This window comes from Monodelphis domestica, chromosome 3 (assembly GCF_027887165.1).
Source record: "Monodelphis domestica isolate mMonDom1 chromosome 3, mMonDom1.pri, whole genome shotgun sequence".
Classification (NCBI taxonomy): Eukaryota; Metazoa; Chordata; class Mammalia; order Didelphimorphia; family Didelphidae; genus Monodelphis; species Monodelphis domestica.
In genome coordinates, this window is record NC_077229.1 from 213726066 (window position 1) to 213739423 (window position 13358).

The 13358-nt window shown below is 35.4% G+C and overlaps 1 protein-coding gene across 2 annotated transcripts in view; it reads right to left on the reverse strand.

Annotated features, from left to right (window-relative positions):
* Nucleotides 1-225: 225 nt before the first annotated feature.
* NUP153 (nucleoporin 153) overlaps nucleotides 226-13358 on the reverse strand; it is a 70518-nt gene continuing 57385 nt past the window's right edge. For both annotated transcript variants that reach the window (XM_056823477.1, XM_056823476.1), the window contains exons 17-22: nucleotides 11343-11537; nucleotides 9343-10248; nucleotides 5210-5572; nucleotides 4414-4689; nucleotides 2491-2659; nucleotides 226-1668 (exon numbers count right to left, since the gene is read on the reverse strand). In XM_056823477.1, the coding sequence (XP_056679455.1) occupies nucleotides 1584-1668; nucleotides 2491-2659; nucleotides 4414-4689; nucleotides 5210-5572; nucleotides 9343-10248; nucleotides 11343-11537 (1994 nt within the window). In that variant the 3' untranslated portion in view covers nucleotides 226-1583. The remainder of the gene's footprint in view (nucleotides 1669-2490; nucleotides 2660-4413; nucleotides 4690-5209; nucleotides 5573-9342; nucleotides 10249-11342; nucleotides 11538-13358) is intronic.

The window sequence follows — 13358 nt, forward strand, 5'->3', positions numbered from 1 at the left end:
CAAAGCAATTTGCTCTCCATTTGCCTTTCAGAATTCACCTCCAAAACACTGATGGAGAGTCTTTTAAAAGTTGTCTTCTGCTCACCATGTTGGACTGTGGCCCTTTCTCATAAAAGAAAAGACAATAAAAGAGACGTAACCCATTTGCACATTATTTCATTTTTGTGTCCCATGAACTCAGACATTGTCTAGTCACCTATTAAGGAAGATACAAGTACAAGCAGAAATGGTTGTGTATGTTTATTTTTTCAATTAAAAAAAAAAAACTATGTAAATTTATATGCAAATTAGGCATGGCTCTCCAGGGACCTGACAAGCTGCAGGAGAGCCAACTGTATTTCACAAAATGTAGGCACCTCCCCACTCTAGAGGATTCAATAAAGCATTTATATTTCTTCTGCTCTCAGAATTTCTTAGCCAACATGCGAAGAGGTAAACCATCTTCTCATTCAGACAATTGTTAACTTTTATACAGAAAGTTTTTCCAGTAATATGGTGTACCTTCATTTTGATTTAAAACTACAACAAAAAGTATTTCATAATTTTTATTGATGGCATTTATCCCATGGTTTAACATGTTAATTATACTGTAATAAACATGGCTTTAATATTAAACTTTTCCGTATTATCCAAAGTCACCACAGTCCATTTCAGTAAATATAAAAATATATACTTAATACTTTGTACAATACTGGTTTTTGGTCCAAACAAAAATGGATCAGAAAAGCCAATAAACTCACTTTAAGAATTCCCAATTTTCTTTAAAGATTTTCTAATGGATTTAGGCAACTTTGAATAATGGGATTTACATAATAAAATCTTGAGACAATACTAAACAAAAAAATGTCGTTAACACAAAATTAAAATTTCAAGTTCACAGATTTATGTTATGCCAAAAAGTACATACAGAAACAAAATTGTATTTACACAAGTTTCATAATAAAATAATGAGAAGGCGAGACAAGGTGATGGAGCCATAAGAATGAAAATATAGAAATAGCATATAATTATTAAATGGAGAACTAGATCTAACAAGTCCTTAGCATGGACCATTCTTTAATCAGTCTTCCTCTATCAGAAAATTTTAGTGCACAATACACCCAACTCACTCACTTCACACATACACCAGCACAAACTCAGCATAGAAATCATTCATTTCAACATTCTCTAATCTATACAGAATCCCTCACTGATATAATTACAATTTCAATGCGTTCCATAAACGCACATTAGCGCACATATTGGTGCAGATGAAGAGGTATTATACAAAGCCATTTGCTGTATAGGCTATACTCATGTATATAGCCAGACCATGCCAAGTCAGTGGATAAAGAAGTCGCTGGATCCTAGAATAATTTTGCTTAAGAACCTCCCTGTCACCAGCTCTAGCTATTATTTTTTCAAAAAGGGAGAAAGGAAGGTGGTAGGTAGCAAGTGGTTGGTGAAGGGTGTAGGGAGAGAAGGAAAAACATTTTGAAATTAAAGATGTCCTTAAGCAGAACTGATTTCAAACAATCCCAGCACAGTAAGTGAATGAAGGGTACAAGTTGTTAAAACTGATGTTTCTATCACCATTCTGACATTTATTTCCTGCGTCTAACAGCAGTTTTTATCTTCCGACCAGAAACTGAGGTGCCAGAAGCAGAAAACATATTTTTTCCATTTGTCCTGCCAAAAAAGGAAAATAAAGAGTCAATTTATTACTTGATGGAGCAACTAGGTGTTATAGTAAATACAGCACCAAGCTTGGAGTTAGAAAGATCAGAGTTCAAATCTGATCCTAGACACATAATAGTTATATATGATCCTGGTCAAGTCACTTAACCCCTCTTTGCCTCAGTTTCTCATTTACAAAATGGGAACTGGAGAATGAAATGGGAAACCATTCCCGTATCTTTACCAAGAAAGCTCCACGGGCAAAAATTCATGGCATCACAGACTGGAACACAACTGAGCAACTAAACAATAACATGATGTGATACTCATTCAACCTCAGTCCACTTCCTAGAAGCAATAATTTTTAATGCGAATTCATTGCGATGCTGTGTGTGTGTAAAAACACTGCTTTCCCCCACATATTGTACTTCTCTAGAATTAATAACTATAAATAATTTATAGATGAATGATGCTTTAAACCAGTGATGGCAAACCTATGCACAGGTGCAAAAAAAGGGGGTGAGGGGGGTGCGGCACATGCAGAGCCCTTGCTGTGGGCATGCCTGCATTCATCTGCCAGAGTTCATTACTAGAAAACTGAAGGACTTGGGAAGGAGCTATTCACCATCCTTTCTCCACATGCGCCTGAGGACATTTCTCATATGACCTGTCCCTCCACCCAATGCTTCCTTCCTCTCCTGTCTGGAGTAAGGGGGAGGCCAGGACACAGCACTACATCTCCAAAAAGTTTACCATCACTGATATAAACTATCAATACATCTACTTCAACAATAGTAAGATGAAAAGCCAACTCAATAAAAAGGGCTCTCTTACCCCACTGTAAATGCTGCTGGAGATGGATTAAATGGAAATACTGCTGAGCCTGAAGGCTGTGCTGAAGCAGCAGGTGTGCCAGCATTTGCACCAAAGGTGAATACTCCTGATGGATTGTTGTTTGTAAAGTTGAAATTTGCTGTACTGCTTCCAAAGTGGAACACAGAACCTAAAAGTTGCAAATAGGAGGTATTTCAAATATTTATCCAGGTAAAGGGTTTTTCATACGTTTTATTCATTCTTTTCTTCAGGGGCAAGTACAGTCTATAGGCCTTTGCATAGGAAAATATGAATAGAATTCATGTTCCTTTCTGACCACTTAGCTAGAAAAAAAAGAACCATTACATATTTTCTTCATTTATATACAAAACTGACAGCCTCATTAAAAACTCAAGTTTGTGACCGTGTTCTTTAATTCAATAAAATGTACTGAAACACAAATTTGTTCAAGGTGCTGAACTAGGCAATGAAAGAACTGAGTTTTCTTTAGTATATAAATTAGTAAACGGATATAACAGACACAAATAAAACATATAAGCACTAAAAGAAGTACAAACAAAATAGTATGTAATATGTAGGGGAGGAAAGGCAAAGCGGAAGTATCACAATAGTTTGAGCAAAGTAAATGGATGGAGTCAGGAAAGACAGTCCAGTTTGGCTAGAAAACAGAATGAAGCAAAAGAAATCTGAACTTTATCTTTTAAGTGTTGAAGAACAATTCTGAGTAAAGGAATAACAACCAGAACTATGTACAAGGAATATTACAGCAATGTGAAGAAGCTGTTGGGAAGTTGATATGAGAAGTAGGGGATTGAAAAGAGATATATCATAAGATATGTTATAACACAGTATATAATAATAATGTTACACACACAGAAAGCACAATAATATAAAATGTAATAACTCCAAAATTTTTAACATGAGACTATGGTTGTATCACCATACAAAAGAATGAACTTAGAAGGTGGAATAGCTTTAAGGAAATATCTCACCTATACTATCTCAAGGCACACATCACAAAATACCTCTGAAAGCACAGCTTCTAATTCAGTAATCTCAAAAGAAATATAAGATGGCTAACTATATCCATATCAAAAGTCAATGTTTAAGTTCTCAAAAAACTAAGTCAATTTGGAACAAGCATTTATCATCTAGAAAGCAGACTGCTGTATACATTTAAAAGGAGTTAAGGCCAATAGTCCAGCAGAAAGAGATTTGGCTAGGCTTAGGTCTCTAGGTCAATCAAAAGGTACACTACTATTTAAAATAAAATAAAAAACACAAAAGATATTTCACCTGATACTTCAAGCTCCTATATTTCAACACCAACTCCTTCTTGATCCCTGGGTTTCCTTTACAGAAGACTCTATCCTCATCCCTCAAGCTAGTCCAATTTCAGATCCAAATCTTAAGATATAAGTCTAATAGTTTCCCAGTTAGTTAGACAAAATGTAAAATATCTGGCATTCCACCTATACCAATGAACCACAAATGTAGGGGAAGGAGGTAATTTCCTAAAACCATAGTATAGAAATGATGAATACTTGAATATACTCTAGTATAAATGACCAAGAACTGAGGTGATACAGATCTTCCTTCAAACATACCTACTTGGGAGGGAGAGGGGGATAGTCTTCAGATTAGGAAAACTTTAATATCCAGGTCTAATGAATTAGCACGACAGTTTCCAAGTCAAATGGGAAGGGAGTAAGTTATAACTTTAATATACAAATTTTAAAATGAACTTTCTTAACATATAAAAAGTTGGACACTGTGATTTTAATGCAAGTCCTGAACACATTCCTCCAGGTATGGCATATGTTTAAAAACTTTTTTTCCCTCCAAAGGGAGGGAAATCCTTCTCAAGAAGAAATCTTTCTCTAAAAGCAAAGATATGACTACAAAGACCTACAGAATACTTACTGGAATTAGGAGTTGTTCCAGAACCAAATCCAGACTGCTGAGTGGGCGGCTGTCCAAAGACAGGAGGTTGGCTGCTACTTGATACAGACCCAAAAGCAGGGGCTGGGGGCTGGGAACCAGTTGAAAATAATGTTGAAGATGGTAAAGATCCAAAGCCTGGAGCATTAGGCTGACTGGCACCTTGATTTTGTCCAAATGCTGGGGTCTGGCTGGTACCAAATGCAGGACTGGCAGAAGGTGCTGAAGAGCCAGCACCAAATACAAAGGAAGAAGAACCTAGAGGTACCAAAATTTTTTTCAAATAAATTTTGTAATCCAGTTTAATTATTTGAGATAATTTTTGTTAATAAAGTTTTTTGGTTTTCAGTCTAATAATCTTGAACTCCACTTTTGAAAAAGAGGCAAGCACTTATTAAGTGACTATTATGTGTCAAGCGCTGTGCTACATATTTGCCAATATTATCTCATTCAACCTTGAGAAATAAGTGTTTTTATTATCATCTTCATTTTATAGTTGAGAAAACTGAGGCAGACAGATTAAGTGCCTTGCCCAAGATCACAAAGACACTGTCTAAAGCTACATTTTTGAACTCAGAATTTCAGGTCCAGCACTACTATATAAACTGCTCTACCTACCTGCCTCAGAGATCAATGAATGAAAAAGAATGTATTATATATATGTACGGTGGGCCAGACACTAGGGATACAAATACAAGTAAGAAAATCCCTAGGGATGTCGTGTGATTTCAATACCAGCCACCTATCACATCCATCCCCTTGGTACTTTAAAACATACCTGCAGAGCCAGATGAAGTTGTAGCTCCAAAGCTGAAGCTGGAGGTTGCAGTGTTATTGCTATTGGCTCCTGTGCCAAAAACAAATGGGCCAACAGCAACACCTGTGCTAGATGTGGTAGCTGGTTTGCTTTCTTGAGAAAAGACAAAAGATTGAGATGTATTGGATTCTGTGGAGTTACCAAAGGCAGAACTGGTCCCAGTATTGCTGGCCTGTCCAAACATAAAGGCAGGAACAGATGGGTTGGAGGCAGACGTGACACCTCCAAACATACTACCACCAGCAGAAGTAGTTGGCGGTGCTACATTTGAACTGGAGGAATTACTGCTCAAGAAATTGAAGACTGTCTTTGCTGCTCCTTGATCTACAAAACAGAATCAGTGAAAAGCTCTTAAAACCAATTATTAAGACATCATGACAAAAAAAGTCTATGTCTTTCCAATACCATCAGGAAATTTTAAGGGTCATGCCTGCAACTAGTATTAATTTTTAAATATTTAAGGTCCTGAATGTACTTAGTGATCACTTGGTGATCTTGACATACTCTGAACAACCAATACTAAATTCTAGAGTTAGGAGTTAGTTTTTCACCTACACACCACAGATAAAAATTTTCCTATTTGGTTGGACCATAAGGTATTACACTTGTATATTAGTTTTCTCTTCCAATCTCTGTTCACTTTCTATAGTTCCCCCATTTCAGGCAAAGTCATTTCACAGAATTTGAGATTAAGAATAGTATCCTGATCCAAGGCTTCAGTCTTTTCTTTTACCTTTTTTGGGGTATGGGGGATGGGGATGGGGAAGCAGTGAAGCAGAGAGCCCAGAAACAAAACAAACACACACACACACACACACACACACACACACACACACACACACACACACACACAAACACACTCAGTAAGATGTCCAACTTAAGACAAAGTGATATTGGGATATAGTAGGTTGTACACTAATTTCAGTTTTGTATTGTATAATTGTATTTGTGTATAATTTCAGGAGGAATACTGAACATCTGAATCCTAGATGATGAATCCTGGATGATACTAATAAACTAATAATTGCAGTAGTTTTGAAAAAATTTTTAAAAGATAATGCATTGACATTCTGTTAGATACTATGAACACAAAATTAATGAAGCTAATTTTTAGGACTTATGACAATATAGATTCAAGAGATTTCTCAGGTTTAGAAAACATGCCCAAGTGCTACAAAAGGACATGGGGCAGCTAGATGGTGCAGTGGACAGAAGACCAGCCCGAGTGACGGAAGATCTGAGTTCAAATCAGGTACCAGACACTTGCTAGCTGTGTGACCCTGGGAGTGTCACTTAAACCCTACTTGCCTCAGTTCCTTATCTATAAAATGGGGACAGGAAACCACTTCAGTATCTTTGCCAAAAAACAAACAAAAAACCATGGACAATATCCATAAGGTCATGTAGAGCTGTAGACAAATGAAGGACTAAACAACAACAAAAGGACAAAGGATTCCATTTAATACAGAAATTCAGTGTTTTATGATTGACTATCATCTGAATTTTTTCCATACCAATTTTAAAATCATCTGGTATTACAATAAAAAACTGGAATTCTTTTTGATACTGCTGTTTGTTCTTTCAAACAATATTCAATCTAAAGTTATCTGTGGAAAATTCAGATGAAGCCCATCTAATTCATTTTATTGGCTCTTTATCAAGTTATTTCCTCATTCTATTACAAAGGTAACTTAAAGCAGTACTTCCTTCTATGTACCTACTTCTAAACTCAGGCAAGTCATATTATCAAATAATTTGGTGATAACAATGCATCATGGCATTTGTTAAAAGCCTCCCCCTAATTCATAGAGAACAAAAATAAGGCACTCCTAGAGATTATGGTGAAAAGTCAAGGAAATTTGATAATGTCTTCTTTTTTTCCTCCCTTAAAATACTATGATTATCAGAATATTATCTTTTTGGGGGGCAAAACTTAACATTTCCATTTAAACACATTTTTCCTATAAATTTTTCTCTCTCTCCAGTTTTAAGAAGGTGAACTAAAAGAATGATTTTAAGAGGCCTGAATTTAGGATGGTAAACTGAAACTGCTTTAAGGACTGAGGAATGTCTCTCTACTCCCTTAAATCTTACCAAAACACCTGATAAGCCAATTTTCAAATCAATGCAAACTCTGGCCTCCTGATAATTTGTCTTTCCACATTTAGAGGCACAGGTTATTTTAAACAAAGGCATACTAAAATTCATCCATTAAAAAAAAAGCTTCTCTGGCTTATTTCACTTTCTGGCTTCCAGTTTCTCATATTAAAATCTATTCTGATTCTTTCTGTGACTGCTTCATGATAAAAGAAGCATATTACAAAGAAAGTGGCAAGTTTTCATTTTTGGAACTAGTGAAATCAATGAGAATTTGCATTAAGTTGTTTCTAATACTAACTTCTTAATAAAGTTTTTTAGAAAGTAAATTAGAAGTAGCTTCATGCTCTTCAAAGCAACAATGCATTCCTTGTAGCTCTAGTATTCTGTTGCTAGAATAAAAATGTTGATTTGCTATCTGTAGCTAGTGGGAGAAACCTTTCTAATTAAGAGTAACTCATGTAAAATACAAGTAGTTCAAATTCAAGTGATTAAAATATTTTTCGAGAATCTATTAAAGCACATTATGTAATCTACAAGTATTCCAAAGGAAATAAATACCAAAGAAAACTACCTGTGGCTCAACCCAATTAAGGTGAAAACTAATTATCAGAGATTGTGACATTTCACAATCCCTAACCCTAACTTTAACAACCAATTAACCAACAAGCAAATAAATACTTTGTTGGCTATACTATTTTGGGACTTCATCATATCCCAGTAAGCTTATTATTGGGATGAACCTCATAAAACTTCATTAGCCTTGGTCTCCCCTGCCCCCTTCCTCATCATCTATTTTTCTTTTTTTCTTTTTCTTTTTACAAACTTTTTATTTTTTAAATATTTATTTTAAAAATATTTTTTTCCATGTTTACATGACTGTCTTTCCCTTCCCTTTTCCTTCCCCACTCCCAAAGCTGACAAGCAATTCCAGTTGATACCTATTTATTCATTTTTGCTATAGAGCAATCTTTTAAAGCCAAAACCCCAAATCATAATACTCATATATACAAGTGATAAGTCATATGTTTTTATTTTGCATTATCTTCTGTTTTTCTGATTGGAGGGTGGAGCCATGAACTCCAAACCTTCATTTAAGGAGAGAGTTCAGCTCAGATATCTCATTTCCCACCTGGCTACACTATGGAATTCCTCTGACTGACTTTACCATGCCCCAGCATCTTTCCACATTAAACTTTAAAATTCTTAAAGGTTGGGACTGTCTCCATCCCCCTCCCCCACTTTTTTTGGGGGGTGGGTGGGGAGGGGCATGTAATTTGTACCCTAGCACTTAACACAGTTCTTAGAACATAGCAGGCACTTAATATATGTTTACTAACTGTGGAGTATATAGTGGGGCAAGCATTGGGGATCACAAAGGCAAAAAGAGTACTTGTCCTAAGATTATCACTTATATAAAATATTTTTGAAAAAACAGCATTCTGACTTACTGAGTAAATATAGTTTATAACTTATCAAAACTTCAAATTATCTGTATAGATGCTAGTATCAATGATTCAAAATTCCATGTAGCTATTCATTTCCTAATACCATATGTATACCTGTACACACTATATATGCCCATATGTGTATATGTATTGATTTAGATTCACAAGCTCCCTCACCTTCACCCTGTCCTCTGAGGAGGGAATACTTTTCCGCAGGGTTTTTGTCTCTAATAATTTCCTTTTAAACATTGTTTTTTCCCCCCATTCAAAAAGCAGGATTATAACCAAAAAGGAAGAATGTATTAACCTTTTCAGTTAACTGTTTCTATGGGTAAAAGAAAGACTGAAAGCAGCTTTATTCCCTTTACTTTAAAGGGAGTAAAAGTGTGAAAACATCTCACTTTTAATATCCCTGCCTCTCATAATTTGGTTATCCTTGTTCTTTCACTGAGGAAAACAGACAATTTATCTGTTATTTGGGTTTTGTTCAGATGAACCTTTAAGAGCTACTGATTTTATGATCAAGCCATCATCGATACATGAACTTACCAGCTGCAGTACTAGTCTGAGCCCCAAAAGCAAAAGGGATCTTTGTTGACTGCTCAGTTTTATTCTCCACTGGTTTTGTCAAGTTAAAACTAAATGCACGTTTTGCTGAACTCTCATCTTTGGTTTGCTCAGAATTCCCAAAGGAAAACACCTGCTGAGACTTTGGCTCCTCACTGTCAGCTTTCTTCCCAAATACTAGAGAAGTACCAGAGGTGACAGGCTCCTGCTGTTTCTCCTCTGTCCTTCCCATAACAAACACTGAAGCAGATGGCAGACAAGGAGATTCCACACTGGTAAAACTGAACCCTCCTCCCTTGGCTGCAGGAGTTTCTTCCTTATTTTCCTCTGATTTCTTAAATGCAAATGGAGTCACTGCCATATTTTTTGCTTCTGTGGGTCCAAAACTGAACCCACCCACTCCAGTCTTATTCTCAGAAGTGGTTATGGTGACCGTGGAAGCAGCAGAGGTGAGACTAGCAGCAACACTTGTACCAAATTTGAAGCCTGCTGTTGTAGATGTATTAAGCTCCTCTTTCTTTTCTTGTGGCCCAGGATTAGATGACCCAAACTGAAATGACACTGAAGGAGATGGGCTTACGCCAGAAGGAACTCCAAAGTTAAAATTGCTATCATTCTTACTGTCTTTTTTACTCTCTTCTGAATTGGAGTCAGAAGGTGAAACTCCAAATTTGAAGTCCCCAACAGTCTTAGAAAACTTAAAACCCCCACTCATGGGGTTTGAAGATGCAGAATCTGATGACACGCCTAATTTAAAGCCCCCCTGTTCACCAAATTTAAAACTTCCTGTGCTTGCAAATGTCTGAGAAGACTCAGAAGTGGATGCAGGAATACCAAATTTAAAGGATGGGGCTCCAGAGTCTGAAGATGAGGAAGAGGTGCCAAAACCTTAAAAAACAAATAAATTGTAATTAATTATCATGCAGAATTATAGCTATTGCCCCCAAAGAATCAAAACAATAAAACTACTTAGAACCAATTCTTCAAATATGTAGGACTTAACTTGTGGTTTATTTTGTAGGTAATAATGACCAAGTATCTAATATCAGTGACCCAAGCTAACAATAAAAATAAAGTAGAGCTCATCTCATAAAATGCAAACACAATTTTTTCAGAATTCAGAATTTCAGATTCAGAAAACCACATGAGAGTTGTAATGATTAAGTGACAATGCTTCTTCTTCTTAAAAAATAAAAACAAAAATACCCCTCCCCCCATCTCTCTTAGAATCAATACTAAATACAGATTTTGAAGCAGAAGAGAGTTAAGGGCTAGGCAGGAGGTGCCCAAGAAGTGTCTGAGACCAGATTTGAACCCAGGTCCTCCGATCTTCAGGCCTAGCTTTATTCATCAAACTACCTTATTGTTCCTAAGGTTTCTTCTTTTTTTTTTTAATTTTTTTAATTTTTTTTTAATTTTTAATTTTAATATTCTAAGGTTTCTTCTTTCAGAGAAGAAAACAGATGTCAAGAATCTAGTTGCTTCGCTGAAACTAGGAATATATCATTTATCCGAATATTTGTGAATGATCCTACAAAATCTCAAATTTACTACTATGCAAAACAATTTTTCTTTTTCTATAAAAAAAATTCTTAGTGAAAAATATTACTTATTATGTAATATTATATTACACACATTACAATGAAAATACAAAGGAAGAGAGACTATATTAAACACTAAACTGAGTCTATCTAAAGATGGCTTCTTACTTCACTCCAAACTCAACCAATAACGATATAATAGAGAGGCTGCTCAGGAAGTCCTGGATTCAAATCCTGCCTTTGGGTATTACTACTATGTTTCTCTAGGTAATTACATTTTTTTTAATCTATAAAAAAAATCTACATAAATTTTCAAGAAATAGATTTAACTAAAAATTCCAACAGTAACTTGATATATCACTAAAAAATGAATGTAAATTAGCTCCAGAGGTTGGGAATGAGGACAGGAGGATATGGAGTGGCAAAATCTTGACTACTTACCTATAAATTCTGATTTTGTGCCTGGTTTTGCACTTTCACATGCTACACATTTTGTGTCTTCTGCTTTGTTTTGCACTAGGCACACTTCACAGTCCCAACTTCCCTCAGGCTTCTTGAATTTGTCCAATCCTAGAAATCCTCCAGAAGGCATGGAAACAGGAGTCGTATTATTACATGGCACAGGCACTGAACCTCCTAAAAGGGAATAGGAAGAGAAAAAATATTAGAATTCCTTTAGTCCATATAAGCAGCAATCTCAAGCAATTCAATTTAGCTCATGTTCAACCTATGTTTTCTTTTTCTACTTAGAGGGAACAAATGTATTAAATAGGAGGATTACTGGGATAACATTTAGATGAAATTACATTCAATGGGGTTCCCACTCAGCTGCCAGTGGTTTTCTTGATTTGTAGATCAAAGTTTCCCTACTTAATAAATTCCATTTGTTCTTTATTAGCTCTTGAATAAAATATAAACTCTGATTTGGTTTTCAAAGTCCTTCATAACCTAGTCCAAACCTATCATTCCAGCCTTATTATACATTACTCCCTTTCCCATATACTATCATCCAGCTAAACAGGGCTTCTTAACTGTTCCTCACATAGCTCGGTTGCCCTGTCTGCTTTTGAAATTGGTTGTATTATATTATTCCATGTCTAAAAAACATTCCTTCTTTACTTTCATCTGGTAAATGCCCTATTTCCTTCAGGGTTCAGCTTATTTGCTATCTTTATTTGAAAAGTTCATGATTCCCCACTAATGGCCTCTCTCCTAAATTTACATCTGATACTTTAGCTGTATAAGTTTTGGTACTCTCCTACTGAGTAAGTATTCAGAATTTGCATACAATAATTTCCCTACTCCTCTCAATGTTACAGCAGAGGATAACCTCTACCTTTCTGCTTTATCTGAACTAAAACGGAAAAAATAGACATGCTACAGTGAACAGAACACTGATATAGAGTCTGAGTTCAAATCCCAGCTCTTTTGCTATTTATGTAAATTTACACAAGTCACTTTTTAAGGCTTCTGTTTTCCTCATCTATAAAGTGAAGAAGAGGTAGGACAAATTGATCTTTAAAGTCAGTTCCAGGTGTAAAGCCAATGATCAAATAATTTTAAACCCAATCTTAAGACTGTGAGTTGCCATGAACAGAGAATACACTTAACAAATGTAAAATATAAGACATTATAGACATCTAGGACCTGGTATAACTGCCTTCCACAGAGGAGCTTACAACACTGTATTAAATTGCCTATTAGAATGAGAAAATGTGGAAAGGATAATAGTTTGATTTATTGATGTGTTGCTAAAGACTAAGTTGGTATTTTAATCAACTACATATACAAATATAGATAAATATTTTCTCTTTAAATAAAACAATTCAAAGATACTGAAATGGTAACTCTTCTTACTCCAAAAAACTCGGAAAATTTTAAGTCAGAACCCCTTTGCACACTAAATATTCCAATCTGATCATGAAAACTGCTCTTTAAAACTAGACTGTCCTGAAAAATACAATGCAACAAGCTGCTCTGATAGACTGGATATGACAGATAAATAAAGAACTGATTAAAATATGTAAGAGTGAGAACTATTTCCAAATGGTAAAAAAGCTATTTGGAAAGGAAAACATCCAAGCTATCAATAGCTATAACAAATATGCTATAAATAAAAACAATTCAGATTCCATCAAATTGGCAAAGATAAGATGTAAATGACTATTGTTAAAGGAACTACAGAAAGATAAGTACAAGGCAGCAATGTGAAGTAGCTCTTTTAGACCAGTGGCCTAGAGAAAGCAATTTGGAACTATTATCCTAACCCCCAAGTCACTAACCTGTAAGTGCCATATAACCTATCAATGCCACTACCAGTCCCACACTCCCAAAGAAATGAAAGAAAAAAAGAAAAAGAATCATACATTAAAAAAACATTTACAGCAGCATTTTGTTGTAGCCAAGATGCCATACAAAAAGGTGCCTCTCAATTAGGGAATGGCTAAATAATATAAT